Source organism: Astyanax mexicanus, chromosome 9 (assembly GCF_023375975.1).
Source record: "Astyanax mexicanus isolate ESR-SI-001 chromosome 9, AstMex3_surface, whole genome shotgun sequence".
Taxonomy (NCBI): domain Eukaryota; kingdom Metazoa; phylum Chordata; class Actinopteri; order Characiformes; family Acestrorhamphidae; genus Astyanax; species Astyanax mexicanus.
This window is the reverse complement of record NC_064416.1, coordinates 13,647,424-13,670,937: the sequence shown is the minus strand read 5'-3', so window position 1 is coordinate 13,670,937 and position 23,514 is coordinate 13,647,424. Positions and strand designations below refer to the sequence as shown.

At 37.5% G+C, this 23,514-nt stretch overlaps 1 protein-coding gene across 2 annotated transcripts; it reads right to left on the bottom strand.

Moving 5' to 3' along the window:
• Positions 1-2,893: 2,893 nt before the first annotated feature.
• Positions 2,894-22,681, bottom strand: wdr59 (WD repeat domain 59). Of its 2 annotated transcripts, XM_007244036.4 has the most exons (27): positions 22,597-22,681; positions 20,947-20,996; positions 20,580-20,715; positions 19,539-19,624; positions 19,360-19,440; positions 18,736-18,773; positions 18,558-18,646; positions 17,302-17,418; positions 17,100-17,177; positions 15,562-15,718; positions 15,397-15,476; positions 14,115-14,244; positions 13,866-13,990; positions 12,492-12,656; positions 12,239-12,334; positions 11,841-11,985; positions 11,081-11,150; positions 10,814-10,967; positions 9,987-10,043; positions 8,006-8,139; positions 7,827-7,908; positions 6,804-6,916; positions 6,516-6,657; positions 6,291-6,369; positions 5,249-5,372; positions 4,998-5,140; positions 2,894-3,692 (listed from the first exon to the last, which is right to left on the bottom strand). In XM_007244036.4, the coding sequence occupies exons 1-27, from the start codon at positions 22,648-22,650 to the stop codon at positions 3,457-3,459; spliced, it is 2,961 nt and encodes a 986-aa protein (XP_007244098.3). In that variant the 5' UTR covers positions 22,651-22,681; the 3' UTR covers positions 2,894-3,456. The 2 variants fall into 2 exon arrangements, with proteins under 2 accessions (XP_007244098.3, XP_007244099.3); XM_007244037.4 differs by lacking the exon at positions 9,987-10,043.
• Between the last annotated feature and the right edge of the window lie 833 nt (positions 22,682-23,514).

Here is a 23,514-nt window from a genome sequence, read left to right as displayed (position 1 = left end):
AAAAATAACATTAAAAAAATATTTGCCAAGTTGTGTTTCTTGTTGAGGACTTATTGATTTATTTACACTTGTAAATTACCAAAATGCTTGTTTGTAATAGGTGCCAAAACTTTTGCGTAAGCATTTAAGCAGCATTGTCACTTAGTGGAAGTCACATTGATGACATGCCAGTATGTAACTGTCAGAAGACAGTTTTCCTAACCATATAATTCACACAATATCAATATATGGATTCGTAAATGGTAAAACAAACATCACATTAAATACAACACTCTTAAGATGAACTTAACACCACTGTATTGGGACACCTGCTTAATTAGGCTACGCTTACATTACAAGCCACATTGCTCAAATCCAATTTTTTGCTCAGATCTTGATGGTTCACATTCACAAATGTAAGTGGTTTGTATCTGTGGATAATGTGAACAAATCTGTTCCTGAAACATCTCGCATGCGCACATCATTACACGTATAAACGTTGCCTTCTTCACCAACAACAAAAAAACTCATATTTGGAGCATATGTGGAGCATCTTTTGCTGGAGTGGAGAGTAAACAGCTGGTCTGAAGTTCATGCTCAGGCCGAGGATGAGAAAAAAGGCCAGGCTGTTTGTTTTTGCAGCTATAGCTGCACAGCTGCACCAAGAGATGTGTGGATACGAGAGAGAAAAGCTCACATTCATGTCACAAGAAAGTGTACGTATCCGATTTAGGAAAAATTTGGATTTGGCACGTTCACACAGCTATGGAAAAATCTGAGCCACATTGAGAAAAAAATTAGATTCAAGTCACTTCAGCTTAGTAATGTGAACGTAGCCTTATTGTTTTTCTCAAAATCAAGAGTTTATCCTACTTTCGTTAGTAACTTTCTGTTAGAATGTTGGATGACCACCACCCAACTTTATACTCAAATGCCCTTCTCATTCCCAACAAAAGGACTGGATTGAGCACCAACCATCATTTCAGAGAACACAGTCCTTTTGCTCCACAGCTCAATTTTTGGGGCTCCAGAGAATCCTATTCTTTTGGCAATACTTCTCTATAGTGACTAGACAAGCTGCAAGTGTGTATATGTGCATTTGCTCATTGGTGTCAGCAGTGGATGCAACTTAAAATATCTGAATGCATTCATTATAAGATGCTGTTTTCTGGATAAATGTATAGTAGATTAAAAAGAAAATATAGAAAGAAGGATCCCAGACAGGGATTAAGCATAGTCATAAACTATGCTTTTCTTTCAATGGAAAATCTTTATACAGAATGATGTGTAGTCCAAGACTAGGTTTAATCCCTGCCCGGCAACCGATCCATAGTGTGTATGTTACTCTGTTTAACAAACTGATGCATAAACCTTAATTATCTAAGATAATAAATGAAATATTATTGAAACACAAATATTCAACATTTTCTGACATTTCTTATAACATGTTTAAACAATTTGTGGTGTCACATCTCTGTGTGCGACATCTCTCAGGGTTGATGGACTCAGTATGATGGAAACAATGAACTGAAAATTAAGAGTAAAATATAAGAAGTTATAATGCCACCTATTGGCAAATGTTCACAGAGCTCTTTGTGATGATGTGGGCCAAAGTCTTACAATGAAAACACACCCTATAGGTCATGTTACTACTTCAGGTGAGAAATAAAATGACATTATATTTCTTTTTCCTATTTTTTTTTTGAAGTTATGCAGATAAACTGTGCTGAAATTCAGCTAGCCGTTGGCCCAGTGTTCCAAGAGAATCAGAAAATACAGGCTGACAAATTAGCATTTATTTCACTGAGATCATTTGACTTGTTGTAATTATCAACAGTGTAGTGGTTAATAACAGCAGAACACTCTGCTCACTGGTTTGGCATGTCAAACCCACAACACGCTTACATAAAAAGTGTAATTAAAACTGACAGCCCGGGAGAATCTCCAAGATTTTATCTGTAGCCAGAGGGCAAATCACCAAGCAGATCTTCTCAGTGTTGCCCAATAACTTAACCCAGAGCCTATAGTGTCTAACAGGAGGAGAGATGAAGGTCAATTTAAAAAATCTCAATTAAAATAAAACTGAATGTATAATCTGAGTAATAATAATTTTACTTCTACTTAATTTGGCATATAATTTTCTGAGCAGCTGGTTTCCAAAGTCCAAGTTTTGGACCTCAGATTCTGTGCATGTTTGAGTTTTCCTTACCCTAACTGCTCTTTCTTATTTGATAGAGTCATTAAGTGAGACTTTATGTTGGTTTTGGGTGTTTATGTGTTTGTTAGATAAATGAGATAAATGGGGCAGTTCTTACGATGGAGCATTATTATTTACTCTCTTGCTGTTGGTTGGACAGTGGAAAATGATCCCCCTGGTGAACTGCCATTTTATGCCTTTGGACTCTATTTTAGGGATTATGAAACTGATATTAAATTTGACAGCAGTGTAGTTATGAGCATGAAGTGAAGAGAACTGTAGGGTTATGGGTTATAAAATAAAGATATGCTCCTCAATTCTCTGAATCTCAGTGTTAACAATGTTAGTGCTGACTGGTTCAGTGGCTGTCAGTATGCAAATCCATGTGGCTTCTTTTCCTGTCAAATCTATGTAAATAAGTGCTTTGCACCCCTTTAGGATACATTATATATGACATAGATTTGGGTGTCAATTTCCCTGATTATTATCGATAAAAGACTTCAGTTCAATTTATTGGTCTATTGAAATACTGTGCACAGCAATTTACTGGTTGAATCAATAATGGTGGTAATCACTGCCATCCTGTAGCAAATATACTACTGCTATATGCCTGTTATATTACAAGTATATCAAGTTACAAAATGTCAGAAATTTAGATTTTTTCAGGGGGACAGCAATAAAGAGAACAGTAATATAAAACAATAATCAATACTTGCATCATTTTAAACACATTTATTGTTGCATTTATTGCATAAACTTTGTAAATGCTGGTTAATTCGTCAGTATTCCCTTTTAGAATCGAGCACAGTCCTGAAAAGACTGACCAAAGCGGACGAAAGCACTTCTCCAGCCAGATTACTATAATTGTAAAATCCACAGCAGGTTCAGTCCTCTCTTTACAGGTGTGCACTTTCACAGTTTCTTTAGAAAAAAAAAACTTCTGGTGGCTTAGAGATCAAACTAAATGTTCAAGTTCAATCAAAAATGAAAGAACAAAAATGGCACAATCAATATAATAAGGCTGTGTTCAATCCTTCATAACTCATACTGTATACTTTTTCCATTTTGCATAACAAACATTAACGGCCACTCTGGTCCAGAGAAGCGCTGGTAGCCATCATGTGTGTGTGTGTGTGTGTGTGTCAGTGCTGTTTCACAGAGGAACAGTGTGAGTGTGTGGTCTCCTGCGCTGGGCAGACCAAACCCTGCTACAGTACTAAGGTTCTAAGTTCTGAGGCACATCCCGAGGCGAGGACTGACGGATGGACGTTGTAGAGGTTTCAGAAAGTGCTTTGCAGGAGACAGTGGCAGCCGCAGCCCGTAGGACACACTTCTTGGGAGCGGAACCACTCCATCATGTGGCTGGTGTGCCCGCCGTGCCCACAACTCAGGCAGAAGTTGGAGGAGCCACGGACAGCCACGTGGCAGATGGCACACTGGAAGGTGAAGCGTTTACAGACGGCACACTGAGTGCCCCGGGCCTGACTCCGACAGTGACAGCAGTACACCCCAAACTCTGCAGGAACACAACACAGCACAGCATGGAGGAGGAGGGCCAAGAGTGATTCAGGCAGCTGATGCACTAAAACTATTTTATTTTAAAGTCCCTTTAAATGTAGTCCAAATATCTAAGATTCTCTTTTAAAGATTATTGTAAGTATTATTAATACTATTAGAGATTTTATTAATTTTGCTTTTAACTTTTTTCATTAATAAATTATTCATAATTAATTTCTCATAAATAAAATAAACAGCCTAAAATGTCTTTTTTTGTCTTGCAAAGCTACAATTTATAAATATTTATTAAACACTGAACATGATTACCACCCCAGCTGATTGCACTTTAATTGTGTGATCAAAAATGATAAATTATTTAGTTTTTTCATTTATTCAGCCAAACATTAAAAATAATTTACTGGGTTCATACACTTTTTAAACAATACATTTCCATGATATTTTCATGACTTTCCATGCCTACAGGGCAATTTTTCACGACCATACGATTTTAAAAACATCAGTGTAGACATGGACAAAATAATTGATTTACAGTAGGTCAAAATGAATCTGATAATATTTGACACACAATCTTTGATAATAAAATGTGTGTCAGATCCTTAGAGCTCCATTGTGTAGGGCTAAATCATTGAATTAACTATGTGCTGATGTATTTGTTAGCTCAAAATAGATTTTCTCCATTGTTAAATGGAAACTCATTATTGTAGACCTAATTTCCATGACTTTTCCCAAAAATTCTGGGTGTTTTTGTTTTTATGACCGCATGAACCCTGAATTTAGAAAGAAAAATGCAGTTTATCCCTAATTATTATAAGATCATTACAATTATTTTTTTAATTTGTTTTAAGTAATTCTGAAAGTATTCTGTTGTCAGACAGTATTTTGCTCAATTTAATAATAACAAATTAGCTTTTGTCATGAAAAGGCAGTGGAATAGGACACTTTCAAAATACTTTAAAAGATTAGAACTTAAAACAGGATCACCTAAGTTAGTAATTATTAAATAAACACTAAATAATTTGAATAAATACTGAATAATCCTAGAAATATTTTTTAAAACAATGTAAAAATGAGAAATATCAGATATTGGAATAGTTTAGAAGATTTAAAACTTCCCCAGTCTGCAACCCATTACACTACCTGATTAACAGAGCTCAATCTTGCATTGTCTTGTTGTCGTTTAAATTCATTGTATGTGATTATGCACCAAAAAAAGGACAGGTTTGTGCTTCCAAACAATCAGCAGAGCATCTGGGTCTTACGTTTGACATCCATTGTTTGAGAGTTTTAATGTGTGTGAACTTACCTACACCCTTATGTGGTTCTGGAGGACAAGAAACAAATTTCAGCACCTCTGCCCTTTTCTCTTTCAGACCCCATCGGTACAGAATTTCTCCATAACACTTCTTAAAGTCATCAAACTGCAAGGTATTGGCTGGGTCCAATAACCTACAGTACATACAACAACAAGACTTTTAGTACAGTTGTAATTAAAACATTAATATATCAATAGCACTTCTCTCTTACTGACTGATGAGGTTTAAACGCAGTGATTACCTTTTGTTCATGTCGTGCTGCTCCTTCTCACGTTCTCGTGGGTCTGTGTATAGCTGATTTGCATAGCGATAGTCATCAGGGGAAGACTCTCCCCAGGGAGGGACCTGCTCTGATTCCCGTCCAGCTAAAAAAAATGTCTTTAATTTCAATTTTGCCTGTAACACTGATCATATAGGAGCACAATAGGATTTCCGCTCTTGCTCATAAATATTCATACATGCAAACATATCGCCTCTGATTGGCTAACAGCACCACGAGGCAGCAAGACGGACAACAGTTAAGAAAGGTATTAAAGTAAAGACATTTTTCCACTAATAACAGACTTTGCAATCTCATATGTTACTTTACAACATGTGTAATTCCCTGTTAAGTACGGTTCAGCCAATGACCTAGTCTTAGAGTCTCTGTAAAATGCGAAATCCACTGGAGATCCTATATAAACAGATGTAAACACACGGAGGTCCAGGGTCCGGGGTGGATTTTTACTTTCTGGCTGGACTACTCACCTCAGTGTGCTTACACAGGTTTACGTAAATCTCTGGTGGATTTTGCATTTTACAGAGACTCCACGTGTAGGTCGTGATTCAAGGTGGGTGAGGCCATGAATACTAATTCACGAATTGATTTAGACACAAGTGCTTTTCCTGATTGACTCGTGTTTCTGAACATTTTCTTTTCTTAGCTTCTGCAAACAATGGAGACGGAGGAAGAGTTTTATATGCTGCATGCATTTACAACTCAGAGAGACATCACAAAGAGTATTTCACAAAGAACAAGAAAAATGGATTTTAACATAAGGACACCTTTAAATCAATAAAATGATTAAGTTTGTCCATATATTGTACCATAAATCGATAAATGCAATTATTGTGACAGGTCTATTAATAAAGAAACCTAATATACCTTCTAACAAAAGAAGCCCTGATTAAAAAATAATCAGCTACCAAAAACACAATTAAAGTCAACCTAGTTCACAAACAAACAACAAAGAAAGACAAATAGATTAGATAATCTAAAGCAGCAGAGTCAGTTCATTACTCACTGGGGTTCCAGTTAGTGGAGGTGGAGTCTGAGGTACTGGAGCAGGAGCCAGATGTAACAGAACTGGAAGTGTAGCTGGGCTGAAAATGAGGTGATAAAAAACTGACACCATCAATACATCAGGAAGTGAAAGACAACACTGTGAAATCAGTTTAGCTTCCAAACAGTTATGCAAAACATGTAGTTGAGGAGAAGACTGTGGAGGTGCGAAGAAGAGAAGACGTACATAGCGGGAGTGGTGTAGAGTGAAGCCTGAGGAGCGTGGCCCGTACAGCGTGAAGAAGTCCTGGGGGCTCCCCTGGCCTCTGAACACACTGCACAGCATGGCCAGACTCTGCACATCACTCAGATGACTGTAGTGTTCAATCCTGTAGAAAATGAGAGAAACAGATAAATTAAACTGATCCAATATTGTAGTGCCACCAATGAAACGTGACACTGGAGAGCTGAACACGCTTGGAGGAGAACACTAACTGCCACAGACAGTCACCCATCTTTTAGAACAGAATCTTACAAAGTTGCAAGAAGTTTTCGTCCAAAGGGGTGCCTGGCCCAAGGGGTGTCAGCGTCAGGATCCGAGTCAGGGCAGAGGTCTTGACTGGTAGCAGCAGAAGCAAGGGCCCAAACCTTTAAAAATAAGAAAAATTATATATATATATATATATATATATATATATATATAGTAAATAGATTCATACAGTACCAGTCAAAAGTTTGGACACAACATAAATGTTTTTTGCAATGTCGATTAATAACTTTGAAAGTATTCTAAAATGCAGTCGCAAAGATCATTAAACATTATGATGAAACTGGCACTCATCAGGACTGCCCAAGGAAAAAAAGACCAAGAGTTCCCTCTGTTGAATCTGTCTGACCGGATAAGTTTATCAGCGTTTCCAGACTCTAAAAAACACCGGTTAACAGCAACCCAGAAGTATCAACCTAAATGCTTCTTCACAGAGTATTTTGGTTTGTTTAACACTTTTAATTTACTAGATGATTCCTTATGTTTCCTTCATAATGGAAATTACTTTAGTATTCATTTACAATGTAGGGAAAAAAAAAAAACATTGAATGACAAAATGTGTCCAAACTTTTGACTGGTATCTAAGATACATTGCCTCTAAAGTTATATTTTTACTTATCTAGTATACACTGCTCATAACATTAAAATAACTTGTCTAAGGCTACATTCACATTACTCAAATCCGATTTTTTGCTCAGATTGGATTTGGCTATCTTGAAAGTTCACATTTACAAATGTAAGTGAGCTGTATCTGTGTGTAACGTGAACAAATCTGTCCCTGAAATGTTTCACATGCGTACATTGATACGTGTATAAACTTTTTCTTGTCCATTTTTTACATCCACATGCGCTTCCTGCCTAATATGTAGCTTCACCCTTATAACAGATGCCACCGAAACCAGATAATCAATGATAATCAATAATCAAGATAGTTAATGTTACAGCTGATCAGTGCACATATTAAAGATCTAAAGTGTTTTTTTTTCTTTTGGCAAGTGTTACAGGACCTACCTTGGCTAAATCTCTGCGTCCTACTGCCAGAGCTGCAGCTGCATTCTTTTGACACGTGTCATGTATGTCGTTCACATTTAATCTGAAACAAAAGTCAAGAATGATGTTAAGACCTTGTGCACAGACTCATTATAAAGTCTTAACTTGTTAAATTGTTTTTAAAACACTGCAGAACTTACACGTAGGTCTCGGCGAGGGCTTTGTGGATTGGAAGCAGACAGGAGATCTCCTGAATGATGACTTTTCCCGCCAGTTTTATAGGTCTGTTGCCATAGTCTGTTCCCTCACGTTTCCCTTTCCAACGACGTGATTTCTGATGCACAAATTAGCAAAATGGCAAAAACAATCATGCAAGTCATTATTTGACAGGTTCTGATATGTGCCATGAACTATCCATGTATATATTTGTCGTTGTCATGCAAAAACCTTGTATCTTTGAAATTGCAATGTTACAGGACAGGAAAAAAAATTCTTAACTTTCAATGCAAACAAAAAAAAAACCCTGCCAAATTCACAGTATATTAAAGGGGAAATTTGGTGTAAAATGGACTAGGGGTGTAGTAGTGAAACATGATAACGAGTACAAACTTTTGTTGAATAGCACTCCATTCTCCCCCCACATTCACAAAATACAGAGCTTTTATTTAACACTTCAAGGCTTACCATGCTAGTGATAGGGGCATAGTGTTACCCATGCAAAGAAATGGCTGTTTTTACATTATTAACAAGCTCAAAGTAGTTCCACACGTCATTGGTAGAATTTTGAGGACCTTTTAAAATGAGGCACTGAGAATTTTTAAAATGCACAGGTAGTTTATTAAAAACACTGTTTATAGACACAGTACCTTCAGGTAGTTATCTGGGGGCTGCCACTTTAAAAATTAGTCAAGATAAGTTAATTGAAGAACACAAGTGAATAGGTGGAATAGGGGAACATTTTCATGGGCAAAGCTATGCCCCCATCACTACCATCATAAGCCTGTTGGGAGCATTAGATAAAAGCTCTGTACTTAAGAATGCTGCAGGTAAATGGAGTTGGGCTAGTCGACAAACTGTTGTACTTATTATCATGCTTCACTACACCCCAAGTCAATTCCACACCAGATTTATTTGAGCCAATGAGGAACTGTAGTCACTGTGAAGTCGTCCTAGTTTTTTTTTTACTTCTCATTTCTCTCTAAACAAATGATCTGAATGATTTCTGGGAACAGTTAAAAATGTAGCTCACATGAAGTGAGATCTGTAGTTTTTCCTGCAAACACTGATGTTGAAGCACATTGATATGTGCTTATTTGATTATATCACAGTGCACAGTGTTTACTCAGAGAAACCACCTTAGAAATGATCTTTGACCCTGTATCTATGAAAATCACAACCCAAATCTGCCTTAGTTTAATGGTTTGTATCAGTAAATCTGACATTTTTAATGAAATTTTCTGTGCATCCCTAAAGGGTTAAAAAATGAAAAACAACAAAAATAGAAGTACCGGTACAAGGTTTTTACTCAACAGTGGTGATATGTTAATGCCTTTAAATTATTGATTATTTTTTGTTTGTATTAGTGATTTCTAGCCTTTGATTTATTGTATTCTTCATAATTTATATTATGTTAACAATTAAGATTTACTCTGAATTCAGTTTACTCAGAGCTTATTAACGTTTTGTAAAATGACTGAGTATATTTGCAGGAAAGCACAAGTCTTGACAATTACGTCATTGTCCACCTGATCAGTAGGGTTCTCTCAGTAGGTCTGAGTTTGTGCTGAACTGCAGGGTGCAGCACTCTGTAGCTGACTGCTTATCTGTTCCTTAACATTGAAAATAAACACCTTTAATATTAATCAGAAGGAGTTTGCCAGTGTGCTATTCACTATTCACTATCACTATGATGACTGTAAAGATTATCATGATGATTATGAGGATTTTAGCACCTGCTATATTAGCCCTGATTTGAATGCAAGATTATGAGGTTAAGCAGCTGCAAGTTACAAATGAGCAGAAATGAAATAAATCAGGGGAGATGAGAGGGCAGGATAGTGATGATCAGAGGAGGCAGCTTCTCCCACATTAGAAAAGAAAGAAAGAGGAAGAGAGAGAGAGAGAGAGAGAGAGAGAGAAACGAGGAAGGAAGGGAAGGAGGGAGGAGAGGCAGATCAGTACCGGACAGTCATGAATAGTCTGCACAGACCAGCGACGAGGGGCAGACAGAGGGGGCTTCTGATTGGTGTTGGGGATAAAACAGACCACAGCAACATGTGTGAGGGAGACATGCCACCAAAACACAAAAGGAAAGAGAACATGAGGATACAGCACAGAACACATGAGTGGGCATGAACAGGCAACAGGACCAGAGCAAGCAAATACTGTAACTGGTAACGGACTGGGAATAGCAGGTGTGGATCAATAGAGGAGCAATAAAATGCATTCTTTAAAACCCTAAAACTTAAGCCCTAACCGGACGGGATTAGTTTATCCAGGGGGAGTGATAAAACTCTTGCATCTGGACTGCAATTAAATACAAAAAACAGGAGAACCAGTGATTTTTTTTTAGGCTTTCTCAGTCATGACATAGCGTTCAGTAGCTCCTCCATTTCCACTCACTGTTGTGTTTATGTGGATCTCCATGGAAACGCAGTGTAAGTATTTACTTGACAGGGACAGTGCTCATTATTTAACATAATAGTTACAGATGTTTTATCTATGGAGAATTGGTTATATTACTAAAAAATATAGTCATATGAAACATTAGAAATATTTACTGCTATCTCTTAAAATTGTTCAAATTGATCAATTAAAATTTGTTCAAATATCTACAGTATTTGTTTAAATAAAGATATATTTTATTTTCACAGGATATCCTTTTTTTTTCGCAACTGTACAAGCTTAACATACCTAGAGTCACACACTGATGACCCAAAGAGCATTTATCTATCTGTATCCTAATTTCTGTAACCACTCACAGTTACCCCCCCACCCCCTGGTCTTACCCGTTCCTTATAGTAGAAGGAGGAGATGGAGACGTGCTCTTTATCTGTGCGTGTAGGACTGCCGCTGTACAGCCTCAAAGAGGTCTGAGACTCACTGCGCATCTTCATGGGTGTCATTAGGCCACTGTGATACGCAGAAAGTGCTGAAAGTGACCTGGAACAAGACCCAACCACAACCAATAATTGTTCAATTATCTTAATTCACTACACATAATGTTATTATGGAAATCTATTATTAAATCTATAAACCAGGCTCTGAAGGTTTACCTGGGAGTGGGTTCAGCAGGAGGGACGGTGCGATGCATAGACATGGGCCTGGTAAAATACACTAGAGATCCTGTAAGAACGAGGCAAGAAGCACAATTTCAATTTCATTTAAAACTACAGCAAGTAGGGGGCTCTGACTGGTCCAGCAGGCTAAGCGCAGCTACTATGATCGGGAGATCGCTGGTTTAAATCCCATTCATGCAGCTTGCTATCAGCTGTCAGAGCCCTGAGAGAGCACAATTGGTCTTGCTCTCTCTGGGTGAGTAGATGGTACTCTCTCCCCACATCACTCCAAAGGGTGATGTCGATCAGCACAAGGTGTCTGTGAGCTGATGTATCAGAACCGAGTCAATGCACTTTCCTTCAAGTGAGCTGTGATGCTACTCGGCAATGCTGCATCAGCAGCAGTTCAAAAAGAGGCAGTGGCTGACTTCACATGTATTGGAGGAGGCATGTGCTAGTCTTCACCCTCCTGGTTTTGGGGCATCACTAGTGATAGGGAGAGTCATAATGAGTGGGTTGGGTAATTGGCTTTGTAAATTGGGGAGAAAATAGGTAAATCCTTTATCCATGGAATTATGGATTTTTTTTTTACTATGAAATAATTAATTCTTGCAACAGATAAAACAGTCATGTGAAAAAAAGGGGCACACCACAAAAAAACATAAAATGTAATTTTAAAAATCTTTTGTAAAATGTAATTCATAATTAAACAAATTCTCAAAGATGTTCAAGTAAAAAATCTCTTCAAACAGCCCACCTGTGCCAAAGAAGCGTGCACCTGAGGTGCGTGGGAAGGGAATATTAGCATCCTGGTATGAGCCATAGGTGTTAGTGACGCGTGGGAAGGCAGGAAGAGCTGGGGTTACCGAGTTGGCAAAAGCATGGGGATTGGTGCCATCCTCCTACATTACAAAGAAACAAAAAGAGACAAAAGATGTATGAAGAAATGCACCACATAAAAAATGCACCAAATAGAAATGCAGCCAAATAAAATGAATAAAATCTCTTTACATAGACTTTCAAAGAAAGTTTTTCCTTCTCTTGTATAGCTGCTATAAATCTGATACGATGTTTAGTTCTGACATTGTGGATATACACTTCATTCAGACAGAAAATCAAAGCATGGTCCAAAATGACTGGTCAAGCAACACTAACCATATCTGACTCTAAACAGGACACCAGCTGCCTCACGCAGGGCTCCAGGCAGTTCTGATTCCTTTTGACTTTCTGAAGTGACGTATCTGTCAAGATCTGTAGAGAAAACGCAGAATATGCGATGATGCTTTTCAAAACAAGTGATAACATATCAGAAAATATACATTTCAATATATCTCACATAGACTCGCAGGATGGAAGCAAACAGTTCCGTCAGTATTCATAATTTTGTGAGAAATCAACTAGTCTGTACCTTTTGGATCTTGGTCTTCATGGAAGATGAAATGTTAGTTGGAGGGACGAACTGGAAAGATGGTGCAGCGTTGTTTGGGTACTGTGCCGGAAACTTTACCACAAGCCTGACCTGATTGACTCCACAGTGAGCAGACACAAAGCAGGTGCGGTTTAAAGCATCCATCTACAAGATAAAGAGAGAACATGTGATTTTTCATTTCTGAGAACCTGTAATTAGTTTGAACACATACAGAACCGCTAAGGTCTCAAACTGTTCAGAGTTCCCACAGAGAGACAAACATCCCCTCAGCACCAGACTGCAGGTACAGTACCAGTTTTGACACAATTTCAAATTTAATGTTTTTCTTTATTTAATTTATTTTCAACATTGTAGATTAATATTAAAGACATGAAAACAATTAAGGGATACTAGTAGAGAAGTTAGTAGTAATCAGTAAAAAAAAAAAAGTGGTTGTCCTCCACAGTCCTCTGATCTAAACCTGATGAACTGAGATGGTGATTTGAGGTGATTTGGGATGACCTGGAGCTTCACAGCGTGAAGGAAAAGCAGCACGTATTGTTCAGCACCTCCAGAAACTCCTTCCTTCAAGACGCTGAGAAAACTATTCCAGGTGACTCTTTATCATGAAAACACTTAGATTAAAATATAAAAAATGTGCAGATCTATCCTTAAAAGATAAATGTGCTACTTAGAATAATCTAAAGTACGAAATAATACCATATCTGTTCCTGTATAGCTTTAATATAGTCTTTAATGTTAAATTTATTATGTAAAAAAAAGAAAAAGAGAAAACACACTGAATAAGAAAGGATGTGTCCAAAATTTTGAATCTTACTGTATAGTATGACACAAACACATACTCGTTATTCACAGTAAATAATAAATAATTAATAGTGGATACTAAAACGATAATAGTGGATATCAAATAGTTCTTAGTGAATACTAAATAAATGACAGTACTCAATAGTTCAGAGTACTTAATAGTTAAGAGTGAATACTAAATAAAAGTAGACATTGAATAGTTCATAGTGGTTTCTGAATAAATAACAGAAGATACTGAATATGTAGTAGTTATTAGTAAAATACTCATAGTAGATACTAAAAACTCACTGTGGTTAATAAATAATTTATAGCAGTTATTGAATAATACTAAATTTTTTCGTAAATAATTTTTTTATGTAAATCAGACTTTTTTTCATTTAAATTTAAGTATGACCATGGGGTTGAAGGGGTTAACTCCAGATTAACTACAGTTTATAGACTACAGTCTATGTCACAGGAGCCTTTTAGCACATTTAACAGTTAATAAAGGAGCAGATACAGTAGAGGACTGCTGGCTTGATGTCAGGGTTTTTAAATGCAGGAACTGACCTCTACATTGACATTGCGGATCTGCAGGTTGACCAAAGAGAACTCCTGCTGCAGGGTCTGGGGCAGACCAGGGCTGTCCTGCCTGCCGCTGGACAGCAGGCCAGACTGCAGACTCTCTATCTGACCTATAGAGAAGAGAGATGATAGATCTTTATTATACTTTTACTGATTTACTGTTTCCTCCTGTGTCAACTGTTTATTACAGCCCCTGAATGTTCAGATCTCTTCAGTACTGTACTGAACTCTCACCTTGTGAGTTGTCTACTGTAAGGCTAGGACTGAGCGGGGGTTCAGAGTCTGGGGACCGGAGTGTCTTCTCTGATTCAGTTGTGAGGGTCATGCCTTCCATCAGCTCCTCCACAATGTCATTAGCACACAGCTGCAGGAGACAAACAGGTTTTGAAAGTTTTTCATGTTTAATTGAATACCATGTGTTAGTTACTAACAGGAAATCTGCACACTACTGCCTATACTACATACACTGGACTTATTTACAGTATACCCATCATTCACCATGCACAACATACTCCACTAAGACAAATGTACTGGATCATAAATCCAATCTACCTCCCATATTAAATCTAAAGGCATTCATTTGAACCCCCCCCCCCCCCCCCTATATGGACATATAGACTTATTCAACTGTGCCGTTAAAAGAACTGTACGCACTTGTTCACTTTACCAGCCTTAAGCTTTCATACCTCTATATTTGCACTAGCATTAATAAAGGTAGTCTAACTATTGTCTAGTGTCTCTTGTCTCACGTATGTCTATATCTGTGACCTTGTTGTATTGTACATTTAGTGTCTATCATTGTTTTATTATTTATAATCTTATTATTGCTGTACCTTTTAGAAAGGAGACTAATGTAATTTCAATCCTCTGTGTGTCCTGTACGTATGCAGTATTGACAATAAAAATACTTGACATGATTTAACTGCTTTTTCTGAAATCAAGAGTATTAATAAAACAGAGTTTATCCTGCTTTTGTTGGTAACTGTCTCAGAACTGCTGTGCAGCATTGCTGTAAGAATTTTAATGCACTCAGCAACATAAAGGTTAGAGAGATCAGCTTATTCCCAACTATCCAAGTCCTTAAAAGTCCAACTCATTCCAAACGTACAGGATGGAGCACTATCATTCCAGAGACCACAGCTTAATGCTTGGTATCCCTTTTATGTTTTTTCTGCTCCAGAGTCCTATTCTTTTGGCAATACTTCTCTATAGGGATAAGGCAAGCAGTGGGTGTGCATTTGCACATCCGTATCAGTAACGGATGCCACTTAATGTAGCCGACTGCATTTATTAGAAGAGGTGTCCACAGACATTTGGACACATAGACTGACTGTCTGTCTATTTATCTATCTAGAAAGAAAATGTGTTCACAACTGTTCCCAATTTAACACTATCATCAAACCTAATCCCTATCAGTGTAAAGAAGACATGGCTGGGCAAGAAGCTCAAAAACGTATGTATATTTCTATACCCCTACTGACCATACAGCACATATATATGCTCTTATAAATCTCACCTTCTGTAACTGAGGATCTACCCTCCATATCCTCAAAGTCTGATCTCTGGACCACGTAACAAGCTGGCAGTCCTTGGAACCTAAAAACAAATGTACATTAAAATGTTAATGTTAGATTATCTATAACGCACACTTATTGTATGTCTTATCAGCAGATAGACTCACCTTCTTTCTGAGGCCTCCACTGGAACTCCAGCACCACGTCATCATGGCCCACGAAAGCGTGAACCGGACTGTTCAGGTCCAGAGTGCTCCACAGCAGCAGACTGTTCTCCCGTCTGAGCTGCGGCACCATCACTGTCACCAGCCCGTTAGAAAAAGGCTGAACAGAGCAGGAGGTCCATCAGTAAATTTACCAAAGGCAACTGCTAATCTAATATATTGTTAAATTTAACAATGTGGCCCATATTACAGAACAAAAAAAAACACTCACAGACATGAGTAACTGATGATCGCTGTAACTGATGGTTATTCTTAAAGTTATTTCTGCAGTTTTTTTGAACAGTGGGTCTTAAACAATAAAGATTAGATCATATGGAATGTAATAAAACTTATTTATAATTCAAACTAAAGAAATGTGTTCTAGCATAGATAATCAATAAATAGGTAGTAGTACTATTTTGCTCAAAAACAGAATACAGTATGTGCAATAAATATAAGAAGGAAAATTAAATATTTGTAATAGATATGGTACATGTAGAAAGTTTCAAAACTGCATTATAAATTAACCAACTGGAATGATCTAAAACTAAAACCATATGCTGTATACTAGATACAGTAAACTGTCCAGGAAAGCTGGTTCTTTTTAGAATTTTTAGAGAACTGCAATGAGGATTTATCTGCATTTAGCAAGAATAGCATTAGTAATGTCAGAATGTTGGATGATCACCACCCCACCTCATCCCCAACTCATCCTAAAAATATTGGAAGGAGCATCGTCATTCCAAAGCACACAGTTCCGCTGCTCTACACCTTAATGCTGGGGGCATTATATCCTTCTAGCTCACACATTTAGGTTCCATGCCAATAGGTTTATTTTATCCGTTCATTTATCTAAGTAATCCTTTTATATTACCAATACATCTCTACAAAGACTAGACAAGTTGTCTGCCTGCATTTGCACACGTTTTAGTAATGATGGGTGCAACTTGTAACACAAACATGTATAATACTGTATATAAGTAAGTGCGCATGTGTGTATACGGTACCAGTCAAATATACGGTACCATTTTTTTTATATTAAAAAAATCCTGCATTGTATATTAACACAACAGTCATGCAGACTATGAAAAAAATGTGTTAAATTATTACAAATAATTAAAGTAAAGTAACTAATAAGTGTTATATTTTAGATTCTTCAAAGTAGCACCTCTTTTTTAGATGACAGTTTTGCACATCTTGGCTGGATTTTCTTAGTCAGCTTTATGAGGTAGAGTCACCTGGAATGGCTTGCAGTTAACAGCTGTGCTGAATTTGTTAAGAGTTAATTACTTAAATTTCTTGCCTCTTAATGTGTTTGAGAGCATCAGTTGTAAAGTTGTGAAGAGGAAGAGTTGGTATACAGTGAATAGCTCTGTTTGAGTAATGTTCTAATCTATGATTCTTTATGTATTCCTTCACAGGAAGATATCTATTTTATTTACAATGTAGGGAAAAAACTTTTGACTGTTACTATAGTAAGTTAAAAAAATATATGTACATACCGTGTATCTCGCCTTCCAAACAGGAACTTGACAAGACAAGATATTGAGGTACTTTCGAGGTTGTCTGTAGTCCCAGAACTGCATAAGTCAAAACAGACAGATTAAGGTCAAAGACTGTTTCAGAATCAGGTTACTGCACAGTATGTGTTAAATATAATTTTAATGATTATCATCAATCATGACTTAATTAACCCTAACTCACCCTAACAGAGTTGTCCTGGCTGGAGGTTGCAAGGATATACTCATTATCAGGGTGCCAGTCCAAGCCATGGATCTTTGATAAGTGAGCGGCCACATATTCAACAGCGGTGTTCGGTTTCTGACAGGAAAAATACAATCACTGATACACAAACCCTTATCAACATATAATGAAGAAATTACCATATGAACAAATGCACACTATCAGTGTCACTGATCATCAGTAATTAACTTGTATAGACAGAGTACGTCCTAAAACCTTTTCTTTTACAGATCTTTTGTCACAGAATATAATAAATGTAATATTGTACATTGTATTGTATAATATTTAAAAACATACCATCAATACTGGTTTTATTGGAGGGTCCCATGTTTTAATCTTCAATTTTTTAATATAAGCCACAATCTGTGCTTAAAACCAGGCACCTGTCTGCACTCTATCAAAAGCATGAAGCTGCTAAATGAAAATGGCATCTCTTTATGAGAATACAATAACGAGATTAACAACATATGCACATATAGTTCCAGTCAAAAGTTTGGACAGGCCCCTTCTCATTTTTCATGTTTTTTCTTTATTTTGATTATTTTCTGCATTGTAGATTAATATTGAAGGCATCAAAACTATGAAGAAACACATATGCAATTATGAAGTAAACAAAAATGTGTTAAACAAGCCAAAATATGTTTATATACTTAGATTCTTTAAAGTACCTTTTGCTTTGATGTCAACTTTGCCCACTCTTGGCATTATTCTTTAAGTCATTTTCATGAGGTAGAACCTGGAATGGTTCTCCAGCTGTCTTAAAGGACTTCTAGAGGTGCTGAACTCAACAAACACTTTTTTTTTGTCTAAAAACTGATTGCATATTTGTTCCTTCAAAGTTTTTACAGTATTTATTAGTATTCACAATGTAGTAAATAATACAAATAAAGAACTAATATTAAAGAATATTAAAGAAAATGTATGTCCAAACTTTTGAATGGTACTGTATGTACATAACCAGTGTCACTGATTATTAGTCATTAATGTGCACAGATATGTAATTTAGCCCTAGTCTTGAATCATTTGCCATTAAAGATCGTTCTAAGATACGTAATAATCAAACTCTTATTTTGTTCAATAAATCAACTCATTTTCCAAATGTGACCAAACAATAAAGCTTCCTGTCTATATAAGCAATGTAAAAATAGCATGTTTGTTGTGCCACTTTGTGAAATCCCTGAGGGATTCCTATCCTGGAATCACTGCGCTCCTCTCACCCTTCTGTCCCAGATTCTGACATCTCCATCATGACTGGAGGCGAGGCAGTTCTGATTCCTTCTGTTCCACTTCACCTGGGAGGCTCCCGCTGCACCATATCAGAGAGAGAGAGAGAGAGAGATTAAGATCAATCTGGACATTAATCTCAGCACTATCTCAAGGGGATTGTGTACTCACCCACTGCAGACAGCGCTACTGTGGGCTTTCGAGTATCTCTGGGGAAAAAATCAAAGGGGTAAAGCAGATTCAATTTACTTAAACCAACATGTATTTAGAGAGATTTTTACAACGAATGTAATTTTAAAATAACATTGCAGAGACTCCACAAGGTCCAAAGGACTAAGGATGTCACTATAATACAAGGATCATGCTGTTTACCATCAGCAGCCAGAGTCAGAGAGAGCACAATTATCCATGCACTCTCTGAGTCAGTAGATGGCACTCTTTCCCCTTATTGATCCTAGTGTGATGTTGGTCACCACAGGCATCTGTTAGCTTTTGTATCTGAAAGCCCTGGTTTCCCAGTGCAAACCTTACATTAGGAGTCATGAGGAGAGAGGGCACCATCTACCCAGAGAGAGCATGCCCTATTGTGCTCTCTCTCAGACTCTGGCTGCTGATGGCAAGAAGCATGGTCATGGATTCGAACCAGCAATCGCTGAGTCTGAGACTTTTTTTGATGAAGTCAGTAAAAAAAAAACTCCCTCCATGCATGAGGAAGAGATAATGAGAGAAACCCATCTTCTTCTGGGCGACACCAGAGAGAAAGTCTGCTGAGCACATTTTACCCCGAACCCTTACCTTGTGTCCCAAATGTAGATGTACGTATCCACAGAACTTGTCACAAGATATTCTGGCTCAAACCATGACCAGTCCAAATCACTGACACCAAATAAAAGAAACATCATTAGAGCTATTTAATAGCACTGAGGAATTTCCATTAGATAACATGCAGTGTACAAACTTCACCAGCATCTTACCTTATAACTCGTGTGTGACCTTGTAGAGAATTGTGAGCCTCTCCACATCCATCCCGCCAAACATACAGGTCAACACGCTGATTACTCTGAACAAGGATGTCAAAAATGAACAAACTAAATAACACAGGCACTAACACAGGCATGCAAAGAAAGTATATTAAATAGTACAGAGTACACGTACAGTCCACATGTCCATGTGGTCCAAAACAGTTTAAAGGTATGTATTGACAAGGTATTTTAAATGCTTATAGTGACATTTGTCATTTAAATTGGTAAAAAATACACTAAAGTGTGCAATACTAAAGACACTAAGAATGTAATTAAACCAAATCATTCTCATAATGGAAAGATACCCTAGCTCTTAATTTTTGCCATGTTAAACTGTATATAGTCTTTAAATAGTCTTTAATATGACTATTGCACATGCATACAATGCGATAAAGATATAAAAACAATATATTATGTAGCCCTAATAATCACTGTAAAAAGAATAGGCATTTGGAAATCAATCAGTATTCTGTTGATACACTACCTTAAATAAAAGGTCACACACTTTAATATTTCATTAAGCCTCCTTTAGCTTTATAATTTACATTATAGTAAGTTTAACTCTTTCATTATGAGCAAATTGTCCGCACTAGGGGTGTGCTATATTGTATTGTATGCCATAAAATTGGCAAAAATTTTGAATATCATCATTGCAAACATACCCTGAAATATTGTGACATTATTTTTGGGCCATATCACCCACCCCTAGTCCACACTAATAAAGTGAATTGGGTTTAGCACAGAATATGTTGCTCTGCTTTTCCCCTGCCTGTGCATGGATGTTTTTTAACACACTACTGCTTAGGCTGTCCTCCCACCAACACTGCCAACCAGTGAACACAGTTGCTGACTAGTGGATAGTGTGTACTCTTAGATGGCAGTGGTAGTATTATTACAAGAAACCTCCATAGTAGCTCATCTACAGCCAGAATGTTTTTATTGTGGTTTAAGCCACTAAACTCCCTCCTAACTGTGATACACATTCACACTTACTGATGCAGCAAACAGATGAGCTTCTGCTCTGTGAGGATTCCACTGCACAGTCCCAACGTCCCACTTACTCTGACGACCTATTTTTCGGGGAGCCTCTGAAGGAGTCTCCAAGTTCACAACATACAAGAAGCGTCTCCTAAAACAGGTTCACATTTTCAATTAGTTTTTTAATCAATTTATTTTACTATTTCACCACCAAAATATTAATCACATTACAATAGCATAGTTAAAATGAAGAACAACAAAAACAGTGTAGGGGTCAGCTATGTGTGTGTGTTTCTGTGTGTGTGTGTGTGTGTGTGTATAAAGACAAATGAGGGCAGGATTGTTCAGAGGACATTCCACATGCAGGTGAGGCAGTACACACCCAGACAGAACAGCATGGTGTCCGAGACAGTCCACTGACATTGCAGTAGCCTGAGAAAAACGCAAACACAGGAAATTAGAGATGAAATGAAGTGTAATAAAGTTATTCCTCACTGATCTAGGCTTTCACATTATCTTGCTAGTTAGTTATTAGCTATACAACTGGTCTTCACAGACTTCCCACTGCTTATTACAACCTTTTAACCTCTCTCTGGATCTTCTGAAACTGAAACAGGCTTAGATTAACTAAAAAAATCTATTGTAAAACAACCTAAATATCAGTGTACTCACTCCTACTGCAACTGAATGAAAACAGCACACTTTGGCTATTACTCATCTAGCATACGAACTACAGTTCTCACTGTTTATTACAGCCTTTTAACCTCTCTCTGCCTCTACTAAAGCTGAAACAGCATTGGAATAATGAAGAAAATTTATTAAATACTGTAAAATTACTTTAATATCAGTGTACTAATGCATCTCCAAAAAATTTGAATATCATTGAAAAGTTACTTTATTTAATTAATTCAGTTGAAAATGTGAAACTTATATATTATATAGTTTTATTACACACAAAGTGATCAATTTTAAGTGTTCATTTATTTTATTTTTGACTATTGTTGACTATAGTTTACAGCCAATGAAAACCCACCCTAAATTTTAAATTAGAATATCATATAAGACCAATTGGTACTTTGGGCAGTGTGGGCAGGGTGACAAGTCCTGCTGGAAAATGAAATCCTCATCTCCATAAAAGTTGTCAGCAGAGGGAAGCATGAAGTGCTGTAAGACTTTGTGGGAAAAAAAAACTGCACTGACTTTAGACTTGATAATAAAACACAGTGGATCAACACCAACAGATGACATGACTCTCTGAACCATCACCGATTGTGGAAACTCCACACTAGACCTCAAGCAGCTTGTGTGCCTCTCCACTCTTCATCCAGACTCTGGTCAGTGATGGTTTGGAGAGTCATGTCATCTGCTGGTGTTGATCAACTGTGTTATAACAAGTCCAAAGTCAGTGCAGTTTTGTTTTCCCACAAAATCTTACAGCACTTCATGCTTCCCTCTGCTGACAACTTTTATGAAGATGCTGATTTCATTTTCCAGCAGGACTTGGCACACTGCCAAAAGTACCAATAGTTCTTATATACTGTAACATTCTATTTTTCTGAGACGCTGATTTTTGGGTTTTTATTCGCTGTAGGCCATATTTATGAACAATAAAAGAAATCAATGCTTAAAATAGATCACTCTGTGTTTAATACATCTATATAATATATGGGTTTTAACTTACATTTTAAAGACAGCACACTTTGGCCATGACTCATATACTGTAGTTAGCTATACTACAGGCCTATACAGAACTCTCATTGCTTATTATATCTTATATCCTCTTTCAGGTTTTTCTGCAGCTGAAACAGCATTAGATTAACTGAGTACATTTGAATTTAATACAGTCAATTGGTTTGAATTAATGAATAAAGAAGCAGTCTGCAGCTTTAGTAAGGTTAGTTAGCTCCTGAACTTCCACAGCCACACAGCTCACACCAGCCTGTCATTGTCTGTATCCCAACACAAGGAAAGAAGGGCAGCTATAGCAGAATTTAGGACAGTCTAAACCATAAACACGAGCTAAACTCTGTACCTGAGCGTCCCTAAACTCCACCACCTCATTCTCACTGGTCCAGCGGGCCGCCATGATGCCCCCGACAAAAACATCAACAAACCAGAGCCGCTTTACCGCGAGACTGCCCACTTCCTGTTTCCACAGTTATATCAGTACATGACTGCACGCGCTAGAGGGAGCCCGCGAGGGAGACATTAATGAATGGGGTGAATTGAGCTAATCGGCAAAATCCTCTAACTAAAAATATTTTGTAACTGTTTATCTGGACATTTCTTTTAATTTTAGAAAGTATAATAAAGTATTTTACCAAATAATTAAAAAAATCTGCCTGCGTATTTAAATTGTTCTACAGTAAACCGGTTTTAGGCAGTAGACAAGCTAGCATTACTTCTGTTGAAGGTGGTGGAGGATTTGTAGGTGTTTGTAGGTGTGAACGTGTTAAAGGTGTTGAAGGTGCTGAAGGTGTTGAAGGTGGTGAGGGTGCTGAAGGTGTTGAAGGTGGTGGAGGTGGTTGAAGGTATTGAAGGTGCTGAAGGTGGTGGAGGTGGTTGAAGGTATAAAAGGTGGTGAGGGTGCTGAGAGTGTGTAAGGTGGTGTAGGTGGTTGAAGGTATTGAAGGTGATGAGGGTGCTGAAGGTGGTGGAGGTGGTGGAGGTGGTGAGGGTGTTGAAGGTATTGAAGGGTTTGAGGGTGCTGAAGGTGTTGGAGGTGGTGAGGGTGTTGAAGGTATTGAAGGAGTTGAGGGTGTTGAAGGTATTGTGGGTGTTAAAGGTGTTGAAGGTGGTGTAGGTGTTGAATGTGTTAAGGTGTTGAAGGTGGTGTAGGTATTGAATGTGCTGTAGGTGTTGAATGTGTTAAGGTGTTGAAGGTGGTGTAGGTATTGAATGTGCTGTAGGTGTTGAAGGTGTTGAGGTGTTGAAGGTGGTGTAGGTATTG